Source organism: Oncorhynchus kisutch, linkage group LG30, assembly GCF_002021735.2.
Source record: "Oncorhynchus kisutch isolate 150728-3 linkage group LG30, Okis_V2, whole genome shotgun sequence".
Classification (NCBI taxonomy): Eukaryota; Metazoa; Chordata; class Actinopteri; order Salmoniformes; family Salmonidae; genus Oncorhynchus; species Oncorhynchus kisutch.
The window spans coordinates 22,977,223-23,002,140 of NC_034203.2; the positions used below are offsets into that span (position 1 = coordinate 22,977,223).

The window sequence follows — 24,918 nt, forward strand, 5'->3', positions numbered from 1 at the left end:
CTAAAGTACATTTTACAGTAAACGATGTTCATCAGTATTGTTGAAGGTACCTATTTTAAGATATAGCGTTGCATAATAATTCAACATGGTGGTAGAAGGCACAGGTTCCCTGGCTGCTGCTCATTGTTTTTATCAGTCGTCATTGTCCCCAGGGACAATAAGAGCACAGCACACCTGATCTCGCTCTCTGGTATCACACACAATGCACCGCTCTTATAGCCCAAGAAATACCTGAATAACTTTGCACCGTGTTTTGTTAAATCCACACTCTGCAGCTGAGTTGAAAGGAGATTTGCCAGCAAAGGTAGGCTCTACCTTTGATTTGTATCTCACTTGAGGTTGCAGTATGTTTATTTTATTTAACCAGGCAAGTCAGTTAAGAACTAATTCTTATTTTCAATGACAGCCTAGAAACAGTGGGTTAACTGCCTGTTCAGGGGTAGAACGACAGATTTGTACCTTGTCAGCTCGGGATTTGAACTTGCAACCTTCCGTTTACTAGTCCAACGCTCTAACCACTAGGCTACCCTGCCGGCCCATGTGATGTGATTGAGTGTCTCCTTCACTAGACATTGGACTCGTAAATGTGTATGCAAGTATTTATTCAACAGCAAGATGTTTTAAAAAAAAAATAATAATTCACCAGTCAAATCCCTCCATTTTCATCATCAGCACTTGGGATGCATGGGGAATGTTCAGCCAGTGTCAGAGGAGTAGTTGCATAGTCTCTGGTAAACCTTGAATGAGAAACACAGTGAGTGGACTCATTTGAACAATACAGAGTATGTTCCACAATTCATATCCCATAACACAAGTCAAACAATTCAATTGCTCACAAAATAGCATTGTGCCATAATTGCTTTCCTCGGTGAACCTTAGCAACAGAACAGCCCAGTAGACCATGCATGGGGTGGTGAAGTCATGTGAGCATTGCTCCCCCGTGCCCTGGCCTGGGGAGCGTTTACAATGGCACGCTATTCCCTACGTAGTGCACTACTTTTGACCACGGCCCATATAGGTTCTAGTCAAAAGTAGGGCACGCAATAGGGAATAGGGTGCCATTTGGGACGCCGACTGGTAGATGAAACCAGGCTATAATCCCCAGCTGAGCCAGTCTCCCCGGGCTCGGAGGCCTCCCCACAGAGACAACGGCAAAGTCTGAGCCCAATTGCTTCCATTTTGGATCCATGTCCTTTTTCTGGTCGATATAGAAAACTAATTCGCTCGTGACCTTGAAGAGGAGATTATAGGATGAAAGGCCAGGGATTTAGCCCCCAATGCACATCCCCCCCAACCCAAGCACAATCTAACTAAATGTATGAATAAGAGAGAGAGTGTGGGGCACCACTGCTCTATTGAAATGTAGCTCTCCCTTTTACTTAGGCAGCTTGAGTCACATATGGAGAAATTAGTTGCAAAATTATATTTTCAATCATTATTCTGACAAATGTACAGCTTTTTGACAATGGACACTATTGGTATTTTACAGTGGAGCTCTGCTGTTGTATACAGTGCTACATTCTAGTTGACCAACTCTAGGTTTCCCCAGTGCCCAGCTTGGCAGTAATGTGATGAAATGCTATAATAATTTTAAAACACCTTGGTCATTTAATATGCTGTACTGAAAAGTTATGACAATATGTTACCATCTAGTGGACTTATTGATTACTGCAGGGATGACTGATCAACCTTCTTTCACTCCACTCAAATTACACTGCTCAAAAAAATAAAGGGAACACTAAAATAACACATCCTATTATACTTTTTCCTTTACGTAGTTGAATGTAAAGACAAAATCACACACAAATTATCAATGGAAATCAAATTTATCAACCCATGGAGGTCTGGATTTGGAGTCACACTCAAAATTAAAGTGGAAAACCACACTACAGGCTGATCCAACTTTGATGTAATGTCCTTAAAACAAGTCAAAATGAGGCTCAGTAGTGTGTGTGGCCTCCACGTGCCTGTATGACCTCCCTACAACACCTGGGCACGCTCCTGATGAGGTGGTGGATGGTCTCCTGAGGGATCTCCTCTCAGACCTGGACAGTCTGTTGGTGGATGGAGCGAGACATGATGTCCCAGATGTGCTCAATTGGATTCAGGTCTGGGGAACGGGCGGGCCAGTCCATAGCATCAATGCCTTCCTCTTGCAGGAACTGCTGACACACTCCAGCCACATGAGGTCTAGCATTGTCTTGCATTAGGAGGAACCCAGGGCCAACTGCACCAGCATATGGTCTCACAAGGGGTCTGAGGATCTCATCTCGGTACCTAATGGCAGTCAGGCTACCTCTGGCGAGCACATGGAGGGCTGTGCGGCCCCCCAAAGAAATGCCACCCCACACCATGACTGACCCACCGCCAAACCGGTCATGCTGGAGGATGTTGCAGGCAGCAGAATGTTCTCCACGGCGTCTCCAGACTCTGTCACGTCTGTCACATGTGCTCAGTGTGAACCTGCTTTCATCTGTGAAGAGCACAGGGCGCCAGTGGCGAATTTGCCAATCTTGGTGTTCTCTGGCAAATGTCAAACGTCCTGCACGGTGTTGGGCTCCACCCCCACCTGTGGACATCGGGCCCTCATACCACCCTCATGGAGTCTGTTTCTGACCGTTAGAGCAGACACATGCACATTTGTGGCCTGCTGGAGGTCATTTTGCAGGGCTCTGGCAGTGCTCCTTCTGCTCCTCCTTGCACAAAGGCGGAGGTAGCGGTCCTGCTGCTGGGTTGTTGCCCTCCTACAGCCTCCTCCACGTCTCCTGATGTACTGGCCCGTCTCCTGGTAGTGCCTCCATGCTCTGAACACTACGCTGACAGACACAGCAAACCTTCTTGCCACAGCTCACATTGATGTGCCATCCTGGATGAGCTGCACTACTTGAGCCACTTGTGTGGGTTGTAGACTCTGTCTCATGCTACCACTAGAGTGAAAGCACCGCCAGCATTCAAAAGTGACCAAAACATCAGCCAGGAAGCATAGGAACTGAGAAGTGGTCTGTGGTCACCACCTGCAGAACCACTCCTTTATTGGGGGTGTCTTGCTAATTACCTATCATTTCCACCTGTTGTCTATTCCATTTGCACAACAGCATGTGAAATGTATTGTCAATCAGTGTTGCTTCCTAAGTGGACAGTTTGATTTCACAGAAGTGTGATTGACTTGGAATTACATTGTGTTGTTTAAGTTTTCCCTTTATTTTTTTGAGCAGTGCATATTTTTAAACCACATATATTTTGGATTTAACGCCAAAATAAACTATTTCTCATTAACCATGATCAATGTATTAGAGAGCCACTTGGGAGTGGGGACCACATCAAGTGCAATCACAGAGATGCTATAAACTTGTAAAGCTAAAATCAATCTGGATAAGTGCTGCACAAAATATATACAAGTCTGTTGAGGAGGGAGTGATTTGAAGACGTTTGTTTCTGACTTGGCTGATACCTCATGCGCTCTCATCCTTTTGTGCGCCCTAGCTAATGATAGCACTGATGTGCGTTAGGTTGCCGTTTAAAACAGCTGCTCCCCGGCCGCCGATGACTTGTACGTCGACCCGTCTCTTTGATTCAGAGAGGTTGCGTAAATGCGCAAGACACATTTCGGTTGAATGCATTCAGTTGTGCAACTGGCTAGGTATCCCATTTCCCTCTATAAATGCTGCGTTCATGTGCTAGTCGGAACTAGAATAGTCGGGCATTTTGACATGTTAACTGGTTATAGATACTCGTGCCGCTTTCAACAAATCAGCAGGTGGGACATTTCTGAGTTTCGACTAGCATGTGAATGCAGCAAGAGTACCACAGTATGAATCATAAAAACTAGCGGTCAAACAACGAAGTGGTTCCAATTGTTTACAATAAATTTCAAATAGGGGCTGTTTTTCGTGTAGGCTCACTCTGGCATGACGTTTTGACAACCATGTAAATCTCTCTCAGACAATGTGATTTATATTAATATATTTGCCTGTATTTACCCCCAACAAATGAAGTACTAATTAGCAGCCAATGTGGCTATCATAAAGAACCACATATGCCATGATGATCTGGAAAAGACTGCCGAATCGAGGCAAAGGTACGAATCTCTGGATGAACTATCGAATGTTAGCTAAATGTTCTAATGAATAAATTGGCCACATTTCTTTAAATGTACCTGTTAGCAAAGGTGGCAGATAGAGATTAAATGCAGGAGCTTGTAGGGATTTGTAGTCTTGCATGATGTCTACTTTGAGCATTTTTCGAATCTAAGAGTGAATACAGCCAAATATATTGATAAAAGTCACCTTGTCCGAGAGAGATTTACACGGTTATCAAAACATCACGACAGGGAAAGTCTACATAAAACACAGACCTTGTTTGAAGTGGTTCTAAAATCCCCCCAAAAAAATGAATGGTGGAAAGAGTATTGGAACCATTCTGTTTGACCGCTAGGTTTTATGGGTATTATGACACCTCCATTGTGGGGCTCTTATGTGACTTGTTAAGCAAATCTTTGTCTGAGCTGAAGCAAACGGCAAGGAAGTTAGGGGGTTGTACTGTAACCATGCATTCTATGTAAAGGCAATAGACCTAAGCAGATGTGAGTATCTAAATTCAGAAATGTTCACACGGTTTAGTGCAAATATTCCTGACCATAAAACCTACTCTACCTCGGTATCCACATTGAGTACGGTTTATTCATTTCATACTAGGCCTACGACTCGAATCCTCTTATATCACTCCCTCAAATGTAGCTCGGATTTTATAGTCAGAGGATGACAGATTAAGCTACTCAAGGTAGATGCCGGTATCGATTAACAACGGCTGGCTGGCTGCAACCAGAGTATAGCCCTATTCGCACAGGACTAGTAATACTAGAGAATGTTAGTCATGTACACTACCGTTCAAATGTTTGGGGTCACGTCCTTGTTTTTGGGGTCATGTCCAAGAAATGTCCTTGTTTTTTAAAGAAAAGCACATTTTTTGTTCATTAAAATAACATCAAATTGATCAGAAATAAAGTGTAGACATTGTTAATGTTGTAAATGACTATTGTAGCTGGAAACGTCCGATTTTTTATGAAATATATACATAGTCATACAGAGGCCCATTATCAGCAACTATCACTCCTGTGTTCCAATGGCACGCTGTGTTAGCTAATCCAAGTTAATCATTTTAAAAGGCAAACTGATCATTAGAAAACCCTTTTGCAATTATGTTAGCACAGCTGAAAACTGTTGTCCTGATTAAAAAAGCAATAAAACTGGCCTTCTTTAGACTAGTTGTGTATCTGGCCCATCAGCATTTGTGGGTTCGATTACCGGCTCAAAATGGCCAGAAACAAATTACTTTCTTCTGAAACTCGTCAGTCTATTCTTGTTCTGAGAAATGAAGGCTATTCCATGTGAGAAATTGCCAAGAAACTGAAGATCTGGTACACCGCTGTGTACTACACAGAACAGCGCAAACTGGCTCTAACCAGAATAGAAAGAGGAGTGGGAGACCCCGGTGCACAATTGAGCAAGAGGACAAGTACATTAGAGTGTCTAGTTTGAGAAACAGACGCCTCACAAGTTCTCAACTAGCAGCTTCATTAAATAGTACCCGCAAAACACCAGTCTCAACGTCAACAGTGAAGAGGCGGATGCTTGCCTTCTAGTCAGAGTTGCAAAGAAAAAGCCATATCTCAGACTGGCCAATAAAAATTAAAGATTAAGAAGGGCAAAAGAACACAGACACTGAACAGAGGAACTCTGCCTAGAAGTCCAGCATCCCAGAGTCATCTCTTCACTGCTGACGTTGAAAGTTGTTGACATTTATGCAGGTTGCCTTTTATTATTTTGTTCAGTATAAAAATGACTGACATGGCAGATTTGGACTGGACTTAAATGAAGAATGTTGTGATTTGTCCTCGTGCACATATCTCCCCCAGTAAAACTAATCCTGTGCAAATAGGACTTATGTCATTGACGGCACCGCATATATACTGCGCACTGTATTTTTCAAGGACGTGATTCGCATCAGAAATCCTGATCATGTTTGAAGCGGTCTTTTGAGTACCAATGATGGATGAAAGATGTGCATCATCTGCTATAGACAAGCCTATAAATGTGTGCAGCGAGCGCACATTTTCCTTATCTGTTTGAATGAAATGTATTATAGTGATATTTTCTATTCATTGATTTAATTGTACAATATCACCTACAGATCATTAAAAAAAGGATTGGCACCTTTTATTTCCCCAGCAAAGGTTTTCAGTCCAGTCAATATAACTCATTCACACTTTATGACCTCCATCCCACTGATGTAGCTATAACTGATGAAGGCCTAGCAGCATACAAAATATTATAATTTAGTTTATTGCTGATTGTAATGACATTCAAGTCAATGTGGTACATATTTTCACTACTATTTCTTCAGTGTTGTGAATGACACTTGTGTTTCCTTGTTTTAAGAGTGGCTATGTGAACATGTCAGTGATGACAGAAGTTAAAGCTACTTATGCAGACTTCATAGCCTAGTTGAACTGCATGATATCCTCCAAAGCTCCACTGACACAGATTCCGGGGATCTCCCGCTTAGCCTATCTCAACTAAACATCAACCAACCTAGTTATTCATTCAAATGTTCCTATTTCATTTGCTACATTATAGTGCTTATTCCCAATAGTGCACTACTTTTGACCCAGATTCATATAGCCCCTGGTTAAACAGTGCATTATATCGGTAATAGGGTGCCATTTGAGACGTAGCCATGATGTTTCAAAACAAAGAGCTATCACCATTGTTTTTTTTACTATATCTCTCACTGTGTTGCAGCTGAATGAGGACATGTGGCTGAATGAGGACATGGATATTCAGCGAGCGGGATATACGCTGCACCGGCAAAATAGAACAGCACACTCCATTAAGACGAGGGTGGGGCGGTCTTTGCATTTTTGTAAACAACAGCTGATGCACGAAATCTAAGGAAGTCTCTAGATTTTGCTCGCCAGAAGTAGAGTATCTTGTTATAAATTGCAGACCACACTATATGCCTAGAGAGTTTCAGCTATGCTTTTCGTGGCTGTTTATTTAACACCACAGACGGATGCTGGCACTAAGACCGCACTCAGTCAGCTGTATAAGGAAATAATCAAACAGGAAACCACTCACCCAGAGGCGGCGCACCTAGTGGCCGGAGACTTTAATGCAGGGAAACTTAAATCAGTTCTACCTCATTTCCATCAACATGTTAAATGTGCAACCAGACGGAAAACAATACTAGATCACCTGTACTCCACACACAGAGATGCATACAAAGCTCTCCCTCGCCCTCCATTTGGTAAATCCGACCACAACTCTATTCTCCTGATTCCTGCTTACAAGCAAAAAATTAAAGCAGAAAGCACCAGTGACTCGGTCTATAAAAAAGTGGTCAGATGAAGCAGATGCTAAACTACAGGGCTGCTTTGCTATCACAGACTGGAACATGTTCCGGGATTCTTTCTATGGCATTGAGGAGTACACCACATCAGTTACTGGCTTTATCAATAAGTGCATTGAGGACGTCGTCCCCACAGTAACTGTACGTACATACCCCAACCAGAAGCCATGGATTACAGGCAACATTCGCACTGAGCTAAAGGGTAGCGCCGCCACTTTCAAGGTGCGGGACTCTAACCCGGAAGCTTATAAGATATCCTACTATGCCCTGCGACAAACCATCAAACAGGCAAAGCGTAAATACAGGGCTAAGATTGAATCGTACTACACCGGCTCCGACACTTGTCTTATGTGGCAGGGCTTGCAAACTATTACAGACTTCAAAGGTAAGCACAGCCACGAGCTGCCCAGTGACACGAGCCTACCAGACGAGCTAAATCACTTCTATGCTCTCTTTGAGGCAAGCAACACTGAGGCATGCATGACAGCATCAGCTGTTCTGGATGACTGTGTGATCACGCTCTCCGTAGCCGATGTGAGTAAGACCTTAAAACAGGTCAACATTCACAAGGCTGAGGGGCCAGATGGATTACCAGGACGTGTGCTCCAGGCATGTGCTGACCAATTGGCAGGTGTCTTCACTGACATTTTCAACATGTCCCTGATTTAGTCTATAATACCAACATGTTTCAAGCAGATCACCATAGTCCCTGTGCCCAAGAACACGAAGGCAACCTGCCTAAATGACTACAGGGCCGTAGCACTCACGTCCATAGCCATGAAGTGCTTTGAAAGGCTGGTAAGGGCTCACATCAACACCATTATCCCAGAAACCCTAGACCCACTCCAATTTGCACACCACCCAAACAGATCTACAGGTGATGCAATCTCTATTGCACTCCACACTGCCCTTTCCCACCTGGGCAAAAGGAATACTTACGTGAGAATGCTATTCATTGACTACAGTTCAGAGTTCAACACCATAATACTCTCAAAGCTCATCACTAAGCTAAGGATCCTGGGACTGAACACCTCCCTCTGCAACTGGATCCTGGACTTCCTGACGGGCCGCCCCCAGGTGGTGAGGATAGGTAGCAACACATATGCCATGCTGATCCTCAACACTGGAGCCCCCCAGGGGTGCGTGCTCAGTCCTCCCCTGTACTCCCTGTTCACCCACGACTGCATGGCTAGGCACGACTCCAACACCATCATTAAGTTTGCAGATGACACAACAGTGGTAGGCCTGATCAACGACAAGACAGCGTATAGGGAGGTCGTCAGAGACATGGTCGGGTGGTGCCAGAATAACAACCTATCCCTCACCGTAACCAAGACTAAGGAGATGACCGTGGACTACAGGAAATGGAGGATTGAGCACGCCCCCATTCTCATCGACAGGGCTGTAGTGGAGCAGGTTGAAGTTCCTTCAAGTTCCTTGGTGTTCACATCACCAACAAACTAGAATGGTCCAAACACACCAAGACAGTTGTGAAGAGGGCACGACAAAGCCTATTCCCCCTCAGAAACTAAAAAGATTTGGCATAGCTCCTCATATCCTCAAAAGGTTCTACAGCTGCAACATCGAGAGCATGCTGACTGGTTGCATCACTGCCTGGTACGGCAATTGCTCGGCCTCTGACCGCAAGGCACTACAGAGGGTAGTGCATACGGCCCAGTACATCACTGGGGCTAAGCTGCCTGCCATCCAAGAACCTCTACACCAGGCGGTGTCAGAAGAAGGCCCTAAAAATTGTCAAAGACGCCAGCCACCCCAGTCATAGACTGTTCTCTCTACTTCCGCATGGCAAGCGGTACCGGTGTGCCAAGTATAGAACAAAAAGGCTCCTCAACAGTTTTTACCCCCAAGCCATAAGACCCCTGAACAGGTAGTCAAATGGCTACCCAGGCTATTTGCATTGTGTGCCCCCCCAACCCCTCTTTCATGCTGCTTCTACTCTCTGTTTATCATATACAGTATGCATAGTCACTTGAACTATACATTCATGTACATACTACCTCAATTGGCCTGACCAACTAGTGTCTCCGCACATTGGCTAACCGGGCTACCTGCATTGTGTCCCGCCACCCGCCAACCCCTCTTTTACGCTATTGCTACTGTCACTTCATCATATATGCATAGTCACTTTAACCATATCTACATAGACATACCACCTCAATCAGCCCGACTAACCGGTGCCTGTATGCAGCCTCTCTACTGTATATAGCCTTGCTACTGTATATAGCCTCGCTACTGTTATAGCCTCTCTACTGTTATAGCCTTGCTACTGTATATAGCCTCGCTACTGTTATTTTTCACTGTCATATTACTGTTGTTTTTATTTCTTTACTTACCTTTTGTTCACATAATACCTTTTTTGCACTGTTGGTTAGAGCCTGTAAGTAAGCATTTCACTGTAAGGTCTACACCTGTTGTATTCGGCACATGTGACAAATAAACTTTGATTTGATATAATGGTGCTGGTTGACAGTGGGATCCAGGTAGTAGATTGTACAGTTGGCCTATAGTAAATGAGGTTGCTGTAGCGACAAAGGAGTTCAGTAATTGTGATCTCCTACTTCCTTCAGAAACAATATCCAGACAGGGACCCATTTTTATTGTTTGGACCCTAAAATAAGTGTATATGTTATACAATATATATCACTGATCACAGGTTTTTGTTGAACATCGCTGCCTTGGATGTAAAACGTCTGATACCTATCGGCATTATTTACACTAGGTCTGTCAACATCCTAATTTGTGCAGTGTTTCTTTCCACACTTCTGCAATGTACTTTCACTATTTTATACATTTTGTGTGCTTTGTTTGGAGTTGTATTTTTCAACCGAGACTGTATCACTATTGATGTCGACCACAGATGCAGCAACCAATACTTTATGGCAAGTTAGTGTAACAGTTTGCAGTGCTGTTGTTGAAGCTAAGCACCACTGAAGTGGGTACTTCATTATGAACTGTGCATGCCTACTCCTGCTATGTAATGCTTTAAAATGTAGCTGATGAGCGTTTTCAATGATTGAGCAGTATCGCATTAATGGAAACCAAGACTGTTCTCAGGGCAGGTCTGCCGGTTTTGACTAGCATAAGTAACTTTTCGCAGCAGGTTAGGAGAACATGCATAATTAGGATAATTAACATGGCGGGTTTAGGAGAATTAGGTTAAGGTTAGGAAAGGGTTAGCTAAAATGCAAAAATAGTCTCAAACATATGTATCTACATCCAGGCCTGCCCTGAGAACAGACTTGGTTTCCACTAATGTGATTCTGCACTAATTGCAGTCATTCGATGTAGATTCATTCTTATTATAAACTGGGTGGTTCAAGCCATGAATGCTGATTGGTTGACAGCCATGGTATATCAGACATTTTTTTACTGCTCTAATTACATTGGTAACCAGTTTATAATGGCAATAAGGCACCTCAGGGATTTGTGGTATATGGCCTATATACCATGGCTACGGTCTGTATCCAAGCATTCCATGTTACGTTGTGCACAAGAACAGCCCTTAGCCGTGGTATATTGGCCATATACCAAACCCCTATGGCCTTATTGCTTATTTATATTATTCCTTTCTAAATAATATGGACATGTCTTCCCAAAAGGGAGGGAACTGTGAACACAAGAAACATTGAACAAACAAAGAGGAACATTTTAATCAAAGATATGATTCACTTGAAAATGTAGTTGTAAAAAATATAAAGATTGCATGATTTATCAACATGTATATGTTTGTTGCAAAATTAGTATAAAATAGATGTAAATGTAACAGTATGACACACTAGGTGACTGGTTATTTAGGAATCAGTTTATCTAACATGTACAAACCCATCAATGTGGAGTGGGAGTGTGTAACTACTTTGTTTAATGTTCCAGAACTTTACAACAGTTAACAATAAACACAGTTCCACTGTTTGTTTTCTTGTCTTTTCTGATTTGATCAGTTTGTAGAGCATGGCGTCCACAATGCCAAGATAGTGGGTTCAATTACAGGGACAACCAATATGTAAAATGTATGCACACATGTCTGTAAGTCGCTTTGGATAAAAACATCTGCTAAATGGCATTATCATATCCTACTTAGGAAAGTGCTATAACGAGTAATTTACCTTTGAGAAGAACGAGTAATTTACCTTTGAGAAGAGTTATAACTCTTTCACTTTGAAGGATATCAAAGTATATGCACTGAGTGTACAGAACATTAGGAACACCTTCCTAATATTGAGTTGCACCCCCTTTTGCCCTCAGAACAGCCTCAACTCGTTGGGCATTGACCACAAGGTGTGGAAAGCGTTCCACAGGGGTGCTGGCTCATGTTGACTCCAATACTTCCAAAAGTTGTGTTAAGTTGACTGGATGTCCTTTGGATGGTGGGCCATTCTTGATACACACAGGAAACTGTTGAGCGCGAAAAACCCAGCAGCGTTGCAGTTCTTGACACACTCGAACCGGTGCGCCTGGCACCTACCACCATACCCCATTCAAAAGCACTTAAATATTTTGTCTTGCCCATTCACCCTCTGAATGGCACACATTCACAATCCATGTCTCAAGGCTTGAACATATTTCTTTAACCTGTCTCCTTCCCTTCATCTACACTGATTGAAGTGGATTTAACAGGTGACATCAATAAGGGATCATAGCTTTCACCTGGATTCACCTGGTCAGTCTATGTCATGGAAAGAGCAGGTGTTCCTAATGTTTTGTGCACTGTAGTTTTGTACATTTGGTTAACATGGTGCAAATAAGGTGCAAATAGAATAATATTTGACTCAATAATCAGTATTGATAATCATGGTACACAGCATATTGTATCACAGGGTCTGAACGACCCTCTCCCTATAAAAGTCAGCATGTCAAAGCAGCTGAATGCTGTGACGGCGAGAGCAATCTCATTCTTTACCTGGAGATTGGCATTAAAATGACTCACATAGTAAATCCTGAATGCATTGTATGGAACAAAGCATACTATAATGGCCAGCATAAAGAAAATACTTTTGATCTGAGCCCAAAACTCCTGTTGCGAGAAGATCATCGCCCTGTGAGTTCTGTACACACACCACAGAATACACATCTGACAACAGCCCAGGGCTAATGTAAGTATGATGATGAGAGCACTGAGGATGTAGTTCAGCACAGCTACAGCATGTTCCTCATCAAAAACCCCTCCAAAGTTAAAGCACTGATTGTCACTGGTGGTTGTGTTACTGTCTGTAGATGATCCATATTTCACAGCAGTTAAAGGGACCACCACAATTAGAATGAGGCCCCAGACAGCAGCACTGGCCCCCACGGCATGTAGCCTCCTGTAGAACACCTGCTTAGAACTCCTGAAGAAGTCGTGATAGCGGATCACCAGAATTATCACGTAGAAGATAAAGGCTAGGTACATGTGGGCGAGGATCATGGCACTGACCACCTTGCAGAAGTTAGGGCCGAGATGCCACTCGCCGGCCGCGTAGAAGTAGAGGCGGAAAGGCACGGTTAGGAGAAAGAGGATGTGGACCATGATCAGGTTCAAGACGGCTGTGGTGGTCACCGAGCAGGCGTTGAACTTGATGTTGTTGATCATGAGGGACATGCTGATGATCCCTCCAATAAGCACTATAGTGTATATTGACAGCAATGCATATCTGTATGATTTAGGTATGACATTGTCATCTATGTTGTCGCAAGATGTATTGCTCTCATTCCCCATTCTCTCGTCTTGGGTCTCTGAAATGCTAAATAAGGAGTAAGTTTGAAGTAAGACATTTAACACTATTATTTAGATACAAAGAGTATGCTTATAAATTCACTGTTTGGTTAGTTAGGTGGTCGTCTTACCTTAGTTGAATGCACCAACTGTGAGTGGCTCTGGATGAGAGCGTCTGCTAAATGACCAAAATGTGAATGTAGATGTAAATGTAGAAGATAAGAGGCTGTGAAAGTAAAAGTGTCAATAGTACAGTATGTAAATACTGTTGTAGGCAACTGTATAGAAAATGGACATTGATCTGTCATACCCATAGAATCTGTACATAGCTAAACAGCACTGACAAATAACAGTCATGATCTAAGTCGTCTGAAAAGCTCAATAAAGAGATCTGGCAAAGGGAATACGTGAGAATATAGTAAAACAGACAAGATCTGAATAAATAGAAACACAAATTTAGCTGACCCTTTTCTGAAGCAACGCGAGAGAAACACATGGTCATACCTTTGACATAACATAAGGTTGTCCATTTCAGAGTACTCACCGGCTGCATACACACCTAAGAACTGGCCTCTCCAGTAGTCATTGGTATGCAGATACGACCTGTCAGGAGGTACAGTTGGATAATTATTGACTCCAATGACAAGAGTTTTCCTGCGTGTGGCTTGTAGCTGATAGATTTGACCAGATTTCTAGTAAAGTACAGTACCAGTCAAAAGTTTGGACACACCTACTCATTCAAGGGATTTTCTTTATTTTTACTAATTTCTACATTGTAGAATAATAGTGAGGACATCACAACTATGAAATAACACATATGGAATCATGTAGTAACCAAAATAACTGTTAAACAAATCTAAATATATTTTAGATTTTAGATTCTTCAAAGTAGCCACCCTTTGCCTTGATAACAGCTTTGCACACTCTTGGCATTCTCTCAACCAGCTTCATGAGGTAGTCACCTGGGGTGCATTTCAATTAACAGGTGCCTTGTTAAAAGTTCATTTGTAGAATTTCTTTCCATCTTAATGCGTTTGAGCCAATCAGTTGTGTTGTGACAAGGTAGGGAGATGGTATAAAGAAGATTGCCCTATTTGGTAAAAGACCAAGTCCATATTATGGCAAGAACAGCTCAAATAAGCAAAGAGAAATGACAGTAAATCATTACTTTAGGACATGGTCAGTCAATACGAAACATTTCAAGAACTTTGAAAGTTTCTTCAAGTGCAGTCGCAAAAACCATCAAGTGCTATGATGAAACTGTCTCTCATGAGGACCGCCACAGGAAAGGAAGGCCCAGAGTTACCACTGCTGCAGAGGATAAGTTAGTTGGAGTTACAAGCCTCCGATTGCAGCCCAAATAAATGCTTCACTGAGTGGTCAAATTTTTGCAAATAAACCACTACTAAAGGACACCAATAATAAGAAGAGACTTGCTTGGGCCAAGAAACCAGAGCAATGGACATTAGACCGCTGGAATTCTGTCCTTTGGTCTGATGAGTCAAAATTTTAGATTTTTGGTTCCAACCGCCATGTCTTTGTGAGACGCAGAGTAGGCGAATGGATGATCTCTGCATGTGTGGTTCCCACTGTGAAGCATGGAGGATGAGGTGTGATGGTGTGGGGGTGCTTTGCTCTCAGTGATTTATTTAGAATTCAAGGCACACTTAACCAGCATCTCTACCACAGCATTTTGCAGCGATACGCCATCCCATCTGGTTTGCGCTTAGCGGGACTATCATTTGTTTTTCAACACTACAATGACCCAAAACACACCTCCAGGCTGTGTAAGGGCTATTTGAACAAGAAGAAGAGTGATGGAGTGCTGCATCAGATGACCTGGCCTCCACAATCACCGACCTCAACCCAATTGAGATGGTTTGGGATGAGTTGGACCGCAGAGTGAAGGAAAGGCAGTCAACAAGTGCTCAGCATATGTGGGAACTCCTTCAAGACTGTTGGAAAATAATTCCTCATGACGTTGGTTGAGAGAATGCCAAGAGTGTGCAAAGCTGTCATCAAGGCAAAGGGTGGCTACTTTGAAGAATCTAAAATCTAAAATCTATTTTGATTTATTGAACACTTTTTTGGTTACTACATGATTCCATATGTGTTATTTCATAGTTTTGATGTCTTCACTATTATTCTACAATGTAGAAAATAGTACAAATAAATAAAAAACAGTTGAATGAGTAGATGTGTCCAAACTTTTGACTGGGACTGTAGATCAATTTATCTACGGCGGAAGTATAACCAAATACATCCTATTACTGACAGGCGAGACATGAAAGCAAATATTGGCTGAATATCAAAGATAAGGTTACAGTAATTCCCGTTGGGTTTATATATTGTCAATGCTAATTTACCATTTACTGAGAGCAGGAGGAGGAGTCTCTGGATGCAGTAAATCTGTCTGCCAGGAAGGTACCCAACATGCTATGTAGATCATGACACTGAGACACTCGTCTTTATCTTAGGAGACATATTTCAAAATCCTTTATTAGTGCAGAATAGAGAACTGAAATAAGGAACTAAAACACCTTTCTAATCTACAGCATCACTAAATGGAAAGTCAACAAATACCCTTACATTTTCCTCCCAATGATAAAGCATGAACTGAAGAAGCCCAGAACATTTCCTGATTCCTTTGTATTGCCTTTGTAAACCGGCTTAATTTAGCTATTGGTGGTACTGCATAAAAGTTATTTCAAACATTGCATCAATTGTACTGTATGCACAGCACATTCGCACAACGTCTTTAATTTTGAATTGTGTAGATATATATAGTACCATTTCATTTTTAAAGGGAATACAAAGAAATCAAGAAGTGTAAGGGGCTTCTCCAGTCCATACTTTATCAGTGGGAGGAGCATTAAAGGGTATTTGTTGACTTTCCATTTAGTGATGGTGTAGATTATAAAGGTGTTTCAGTTCATTGTTTTCAGTTCTCTTTTCTGCACCAATAAATGATTTTGAAAAATGTTACCTGGAACTGGCTCCTGCACCTTGGGTCAAAGTGAGAGCCAGGTGAAACCAAGCTCCAGCACTTTACGGATCCAAAGAGAAGTAGGTTAAAACACAGGTTAAAAGTACGATAAACTAAGGTTAGGTCTAGGGTTAACCCTAGCTTCATGTCCACATCCTGGTTTAAGCCTCACCCACAACCCTAACCCTAGCTTCATGTCCACATCCCGGTTCAACCCTAATGTCCACATCCCAGTTCAAACCTAGCCTCACCCACAACCCTAACCCTAGCTTCATGTCCACATCCCGGGTTCAACACTTTCCCTTGCCTCAACCACAACCCTAGCTTCATGTCCATATTCCAGTTAAACTCCAACCACAACCTTTATCCTAATCTTGGCATAACCCTAACTAGGTTTGAATAGCAACCGGGGTACGGAGATTTTCCACCCAAACCCACTCCCCTTATTCAGGATAAATATCTGCAAGAAACCGGTAAATTCAAATAAATGATTTCTATGAACAGCATGACATGAAATGGAACTGTTAAATGATATGTGATGTCTAAATCTGTCTTCTCTATGGACCCCGGCCTACTCTCTGCTATCTGTAGGATCAATCATCAAAGCTCAGGGTGGGGACAGACAGCGTATCTCAGTATAGAGCGCAGCGCATAATGCATATATCATCTCATCAGGGTAACTTTTTTTCTTATGAAAGGTAGGACTACATTTGCTGCAGTAATATAAAGACTGAATGTGGTCTAATTTACATATCTCAATCTGGCGATTTGTTTTATTTAATTGCAGCTGCAGAGTTTTAAAACAGCATATCACGCAAATATTGTTACCTTAAATGACTGCACATGCGGGCACTCTCACAATCGTTCTATCTCTCCATCAATTCTATTCAAATTGCATCCAAAATGGACATTGATCTATCATACCCATAGAATCTGTACATAGCTAAACAGCACTGACAAATAACAGTCATGATCTAAGTCATCTGAAAAGCGCAATAAAGAGATCTGGCAAAGGGAATACGTGAGAATATAGTAAAACAGACAAGATCTGAATAAATAGAAACATAAATTCAGCTGACCCTCTTCTGAAGCAACACGAGAGAAACACGTGGTCATACCTTTGACATAACATAAGGTTGCCCTTTTCAGAGTACTTACTGGTTGCACACACACATAAGAACTGGCCTCTCCAGTAGTCATTGGTATGCATATACGACCTGTCAGGAGGTACAGTTGGATAATTATTGACTACAATGACAAGAGTTTTCCTGTGTGTGGCTTGCAGCCGATACTATGTGTGGAGATCTCATTTCACTGTTTATCAAATTTCTAGTAAAGTACAGTACCAGTCATAAGTTTGGACACATCTACTCATTCAAGTCATTTATTTTATTTTACTATTTTCTACATTGTAGAATAATAGTGAAGACATCAACACTATGAAATAACACATCTAATTTACATATCTCAATCTGCTGATTTAATTTAATTTAATTGCATCTGCAAAGTTTTAAAACAGCCTATCACGCAAATATCATTGCTTTTAAATCAGTACGTATGCGGGGACTTTCACTATACAGTCATGGCCAAAAGTTTTGAGAATGACACAAATATTAATTTTCACAAAGTTTGCTGCTGCAGTGTCTTTAGATATTTGTCAGATGTTACTATGGAATACTGAAGTATAATTACAAGCATTTCATAAGTGTCAAAGGCGTTTATTGACAATTACATGGAGTTGTTGCAAAGAGTCAATGTTTGCAGTGTTGACCCTTCTTTTTCAAGACCTCTGCAATCCGCCCTGGCATGCTGTCAATTAACTTCTGGGCCACATCCTGACTGATGGCAGCCCATTCAGGCATAATCAATGCTTGGAGTTTGTCAGAATTTGTGGGTCTTTGTTTGTCCACCCGCCTCTTGAGATTTGATCAAAGGTTCTCAATGGGATTAAGGTCTGGGGAGTTTCCTGGCCATGGACCCAAAATATTGATGTTTTGTTCCCCGAGCCACTTAGTTATTACTTTTGCCTTATGACAAGGTGCTCCATCATTCTGGGAAAGGCCTTGTTCGTCACCAAACTGTTCCTGGATGATTGGGAGAAGTTGCTCTCGGAGGATGCGTTGGTACCATTCTTTATTCATGGCTGTGTTCTTAGGCACAATTGTGAGAGATCCCACTCTCTTGGCTGAGAAGCAACCCCACACATGAATGGTCTCAGGATGCTTTACTGTTGGCATGACACGGGACTGATGGTAGCGCTCACCTTGTCTTCTCCGGACAAGCTTTTTTTCCGGATGCCCCAAACAATCGGAAAGGGGATTCATCAGATTTGGAAGACCCATTTGCAACTACGCTTTAACTTCCTGAGTGATGTCTTGAGATGTTGCTTCAATATATCCACATAATTTTCCTGCCTCATGATGCCATCTATTTTGTGAAATGCACCAGTCCCTCCTGCAGCAAAGCACCTACACAACATGTTGCTGCCACCCCTGTGCTTCATGGTTGGGCATTCTTATCCCTTGCTTTCTAGCTAGCCAGTCACGACCTCTATATAATCAACTCTGGGCTCTAGCACCTTCCACAGAGTTACATTATTTTCCAGAGAATGCATAGAGCCTCGAGTTGATTATCCCTTTTATACCATTGCTATAATTTAACACATTTACCACTATGTGTTCATTTGCAGTTAGAAATGTTTTCCACATCCACTGAAGTAGCTAGCAAGTTTACTATATATACACCGTAGCTACAGTATTTGCCTTGGTATCCAAACAAACAGACCTGCTAGTTTAGCTAACCATAAGTCCTGTCTTGCTATTATGAAAATCGAATTCAACAATGCCAATAATGTTTTTTATTCAACTTTTGCTTTCAAAAGCAGCTCAAACAGAACAAGTGTTACGGTTTTCTACTATCTCCTCCTCTGAGGAAGAGGTGTAGCAAGGATCGGACCAAAATGCAGCGTGGTATTCTTGATACATATTTAATGAAGACAAAAAAAAAAAAGATACAATACAAAAACGTACCGCAAAAACCTAAACAGTCTCTCTTGTGCTGACACACAGAGACATGAACAATCACCCACAAAACACTCAAAGAATATGGCTGCCTAAATATGGTTCCCAATCAGAGACAACGAGAATCACCTGCCTCTGATTGAGAACCGCCTCAGGCAACCATAGACTTTGCTAGAACACCCCACTAAGCCACAATCCCAAAACCTACGAAAAAAAACCATACACAAACACACCACAAAATAAACCCATGTCACACCCTGGCCATGTCACACCCTGGCCTGACCAAATAAAGAAAGAAAACACAAAATACTAAGACCAGGGCGTGACAACAAGTAAGAATGAACTATAGCCATTGAATTCTACCGTGCTGATATACCGTGCGTTTTAGGTCAATAATGTACGCTCTAGAATGCCCTTCAAGCCAATCAGAAATTAGTATTCAATAATGCCATGGTATAAAACTAGATAAAGGGACAGTTGGAAAAGATAGATCCTGAGGGGTGCTGATTGTATGGAGATTGTGACAGCTGGTTAAATGGCGTCCCTTGAGAAGGCAAGAACAAGATGTATGTCAGGAGAAGTGCAGTATTATCATAAGGAGACTGAGGAATTGAGGGAAAAAGAGAGGTCTACGACAGAAAAAGGGTGAGCTTGAGTCTGTTTAAAAAAGGGAGATGGTTTGAAGACAGAGGGATGAGTCTGTGACAGTAGGAGTGAAGTTTTTGGAAAAAGTGGACCCTTGCCTTTTGGCTGATCCATTTTTGGTTTCAGGGTGCTGTGAAATTGGTGAGGGTAACCAGAAGTGGTCTTGTGATAATTTTTTTTGTTTCTGCTGGTCAGAGGGAGCAGGCACTCCGCGTTAAGCGAATGGGGTCAAGAGATGTGAATTGTTTTGCTCTCAAGAAAAGGGCGCCATTGAATGCAGTGATTACTGGGGTAGAGGTAAATGTGAAAGCTGACCAACTGAAGTGAAAGATTCCCGGTGTTTGTGATGCTCGTTGTTTGATGCTACTCAGACAGGGTGGCGTGAGTGGTGAAACAGAATAGTCGTTGTCTGTTCTTTTGAGTTTTGATGTTGAGTCTTTGCCCGACAAAGTGATGTTAGTTTATCCTGTGCAAGCTTTTGTGCCGAATACATTACGTTGTTACAGGTGTCAAGTTTATCACGTGTCAGCCAATCAGTATTCAGGGCCCGAACAACCCAGTTTATAATGTGGTGTAAAGCATATTTATTACTTGTTTTGTTTCTTAGGTTTTCGTTTAACTATAACTAAAACACTATAGCAATTATTTTAACCACTAGATGGTGTTGTTGGTCAGGTTTTTAACTAAACTAGGAAAGTCCAGATTATTTATTTAATATTTTGTCTACAATAGGCTAGATCTAATACAATGTTTTATTAGACGCTGTAATAGTCTTGTTCGTCATCAAAAGACATGGAGAGACAAACCTCCAAAAGAATAACATTGGAAAGTAATAGCAGTATCTTCTGATCAAGTTAATTAGTTTATTAATCATATTTTGTACTTATTCAACTATCCAATAATAAGAAGCATGTTTATTTAAATAGTTAATGCCCTAAACATCAGCTCATATTACATAACTCTCATAAATCATGACAAATATTCCTACATACAAATATATGTTTATTGTCCCTCTGCATTCCTGAGTGTAATAAAAAAAAAAAGATTGTTTTGCCTCTACTTCTTTTGAGGTTTGTCTCAGGATTAGAACAACCCTAATCTCGGTTAACCTAGAAGTAAAATCCTGCGTAATTTGGTCAGCTGTACATGCAGAATCTGCCCACGGGATATTAGTACAACTCTCTTCATTCAAATAGCCATTCCTTCTAGCTGGTATTCACTTCAACCTTTCCAGTTTTAAGTGTTGCGTTTATAGTTCAAAACAATATTAATCAACTTCTCATTCATAGTACGTTATCAATGGTACAGTATGTTACGTTGTGAAATTCTCTTTTCAGTATCGTCATCTCAGTGTTCTCAAAATAGTATTTTTTTGCTTTTCATTTTTTTCAAAAAGAAATGATTGCTTCAACATGCAGTCTAAAATCAGATCTCAGTAGTGTTCAAGAATGGCTGATATGTATTGAAATGGTTATATGCACAGGCTCCTGCTGATCCTGATTGGATCATGTGGCAGAACTTTAGCAGATTATCTAGGATTAGTTGTTACAACCCCAATCCAACCCACTACAATAATCCAGTCCTCAACTCTAACATAGCATACACTACACCCTTACTCGATCAGCAATTCAACTAGTGTAATTCTTTAGCGAAAGGACATGCTGTGAGACAACACGGTAGGGAGTCTGTGTGGCGGCCAACAGCTCTAGAATGTCAAACATTTATACAATAAGGTAGGCTGTGCATGCTCTTCTACTCTACTCATTCTGTTGTTGGTTTATGTGAATGTTGCTTTACTTGGCTCAAGTTGCTGCATTGATTGTACATCATCTGCCAGCTCAGTATGTAGGACAGTGATCCAACATAATTAAGGGGGGATTACACCTCCAAAGTATTATTTGAAATGTATCAACACCATTTTAAAAGCTTTACTTATTCCAGGTCTGATTTAGCAACATATGTCATTTTTACTGTATCTGCTCACAATCACACGTGTTCCTATGTTTCTCTAGAGCTATTCTCTGTGGTCAGTGGTCCTCTAGTGAAAGACTAGATGGCAAAACGGTTATCATTACTGGAGCCAATGCTGGCATTGGCAAAGAGACAGCAATGGACCTGGCAAAGAGAGGTAAGTACACTTGTGTAACAGTATAACTTTAGACCGTCCCCTCGCCCATACCCGGGCGCGAACCAGGGACCCTCTGCACACATCAACAACAGTCACCCACAAAGCATCGTTACCCATCGCTCCACAAAAGCCACGGCCCTTGCAGAGCAAGGGGAACCACTACTTCAAGGTCTCAGAGCAAGTGATGTCACCGATTGAAACGCTATTTAGCGCGCACCACCGCTAACTAAGCTAGCCGTTTCACATCCGTTACACTTGCACCAGCATGTTAGTATACAGTACATGTACCACCATGTTGTGGTGAAAGGATGGGTAGCATGATGCATGTTTGTTGACATAAACTGTACATACTTGACATATACTCTGACATTTTTCTATAATCATCAGGGGGCAGGATAATCTTGGCCTGCAGAGACTTGGGCAGAGCTGAGGCGGCACAGAGAGAGATCATTGAGAAATCTGGAAACACCAACATTGTGACCAGAAAGATGGATTTGTCCGACACAAAGTCCATTAGAGAATTTGCAGAGTTAATCAACAGGGGTTAGTAGAGACTTGTCACTCGTCCAATCTCTTTATAATCTCAATGTGATGACTTTGTCTAATGTAGAAATACAATATGGAATATAATACAAAACACAATCAGTCTTAACTTCAGTGATTACTTTTTTTATTTGGAAATACTCTTTCAGAGGAGAAACAAGTGAACATTCTTATCAACAATGCTGGGATCATGATGTGTCCATACTCTAAGACCGCAGATGGCTTTGAGATGCAGTTTGGAGTGAACCATTTGGGTGAGACAGAGCAACCTAACACAAATGAAGAGATACAAATAGGCTGTAGGGGTGAAATTGTATATCTATAGTTCTTACCCTATGAAAATATTAGTCAGTAATACATTGTGTAAGAAATCTACTGTAGAGTAGCATGTTAGAATATCATGTCTTTCAGGTCACTTCCTGCTCACCTTCCTGCTGATTGATCTGATAAAGAGATCCAGACCAGCCAGAATCATCAACCTGTCCTCCATGGCTCACAAATGGGGTTGGATCCAGCTAGAGGACATCAACAGTGAGAGGAGCTACCACTCCAGAAGAGCATATGGACAGAGCAAATTAGCCAACATCCTGAGTATACGGTCCCTGGCCAAGAGACTAAAAGGTTTGTGTTACATTTTTTTTTCTCCCATATTGGTGTTGACATTATCAGTGGACCTGGGCAAGCAAAACAAACTGCATTGAAAACACTGCGGTTTATGATAGAAGCTTTGCAAGATTGGCTGGCTTTTCATCATAGAAGTTTTGCATCATTGGCTAGCTTAAAGATAATACTTTTCTTAGAACTTCTTATCTTGTAAACTTTCTAGCACTGCTGTTCTTTTTCAAACATCCAAGAATTACTGTTTTATGAGATTGTCGATCCAGTCCCCTAAATCTTGTTATTTTGTGCTTATTCGGTAAGATAAAAGGTAATATGTGATAACTGCACTATTTAGAGTTTTTTTTTTTCCTTTGTTAGACACTGGAGTGACAGTTTATGCAGTCCATCCAGGTATAGTGAGGACTGAGCTGAAGAGACACATGAATTTAGCCCTGCTGATGTCCTGGAAGATTGTCAGACCTTTCACCAAAACTATTGTACAAGGTGCCCAGACCTCCATCTACTGTGCTGTGGAGCCAGAGCTGGAGACAGAGAGCGGTGGATATTACAGGTGAAATCACACAATGAAGTGAATTGGTTTTTAGACCACAGTGACATTTTAGATAAATCCTAGGTTTACATAAGATATTTAGTATATGATACACATTATTTGTTACTGAATTGTATTTGCATTGTTCACAGTGACTGTAAACCCTCCAGCTGTACCAGGGCTGCCAGGGATGATGAGATGGCTCAGAAACTATGGGAACTCAGCTGCCAAATGCTTGGGATAACATGGGACTGAACATCATCCTTGAATATCATTATAGATAGGCTAGATTATGTCAATTGTTTGAAAAGTGCATGCCTTGAATGCTTACACAATAGGTTATACTATGGAATCTATAGTTATACTATTGTTATGCATACTATGAATATGAATGCTGTATACGCAGAGCTTGACTTGGGATGAAATTGGTCCATTAGACTATGTACACCGAAATAGTCTGTTATAGAGACCTGATTATTCAGTGTTAAGGGTTCATACTCAGTTTGACAGATGGAATTTCGTAACTTTTCCATAACTTTTAACCAAATTTACATGACCATTAATTGGTGGCATCTCTATGTAGCCTACATGGAAAAAGTCAGCATAAATGTGGTATTGACACTAGAAGGCTGCTGGTCTCCGATCACATGTAGCCCTACTATCTCCTGTCGTTGTGCCCTTGATCAAGGCACTTAACCCCCCACAAAGTAAAATAACTGCACTGTTAATTAACCTCTACACAGGATCGGTGTCCCCCTGCAGGACGGTTGAGCTAACATGCGCTAATATGATTAGCATGACGTTGTAAGTAACAAGACAATTTCCCAGGACATAGACATATCTGATATGAGCAGAAAGCTTAAATTTGTGTTAATATAACTGCACTGTCCAATTTACAGTAGCTATTACAGTGAAAGAATACCATGGTATTGTTTGAGGGGAGTGCACACTTATGTCCATGAAAATGTATCAATAAACTAATTAGGTACATTTGGGCAAACTTGATACAACATTTTGAACCGCAATGCAATGGTTCATTGGATTAGTCTAAAACATTGCACATACAATGCTGCCATTTAGTGGCCAACATCTAAATTGTGCCTCAACTGGAATAATACATTGTGGCCTTTCTCTTGCATTTCAAAGATGATGGAACAAAAAAACAAATGTTATTTTTTTTGTGTTATATTCTCTATTAATGACACTAGCTATAACATTTCCATAAACTTCAAAGTGTTTCCTTTCAAATGGTATCAAGAATATGCATATCCTTGCTTCAGGTCCTGAGCTACAGGCAGTTAGATTTGGGTATGTCATTTTAGGCGAATA

The 24,918-nt window shown here is 41.5% G+C and overlaps 2 protein-coding genes across 3 annotated transcripts; one reads left to right on the plus strand and one right to left on the minus strand.

The window, feature by feature from the left end:
• Positions 1-11,062: 11,062 nt before the first annotated feature.
• Positions 11,063-13,797, minus strand: LOC109874705 (probable G-protein coupled receptor 141). Its single transcript, XM_031810535.1, has 2 exons — positions 13,249-13,797; positions 11,063-13,145 (listed from the first exon to the last, which is right to left on the minus strand). The coding sequence occupies exon 2, from the start codon at positions 13,118-13,120 to the stop codon at positions 12,215-12,217; it is 906 nt and encodes a 301-aa protein (XP_031666395.1). The 5' UTR covers positions 13,121-13,145; positions 13,249-13,797; the 3' UTR covers positions 11,063-12,214.
• Positions 13,798-19,607: 5,810 nt separating this feature from the next.
• LOC109875267 (retinol dehydrogenase 12) lies at positions 19,608-24,622 on the plus strand. 2 transcript variants are annotated; one of them, XM_020467553.2, is made up of 7 exons: positions 19,608-19,768; positions 21,781-21,896; positions 22,284-22,439; positions 22,589-22,693; positions 22,851-23,060; positions 23,418-23,610; positions 23,742-24,622. In XM_020467553.2, exons 1-7 carry the CDS (start codon positions 19,659-19,661, stop codon positions 23,842-23,844), a joined length of 993 nt encoding a protein of 330 aa, XP_020323142.1. In that variant the 5' UTR covers positions 19,608-19,658; the 3' UTR covers positions 23,845-24,622. The 2 variants fall into 2 exon arrangements, with proteins under 2 accessions (XP_020323142.1, XP_031665557.1); XM_031809697.1 differs by having other exon boundaries at positions 19,617-19,768; positions 23,442-23,610.
• Positions 24,623-24,918: the final 296 nt, after the last annotated feature.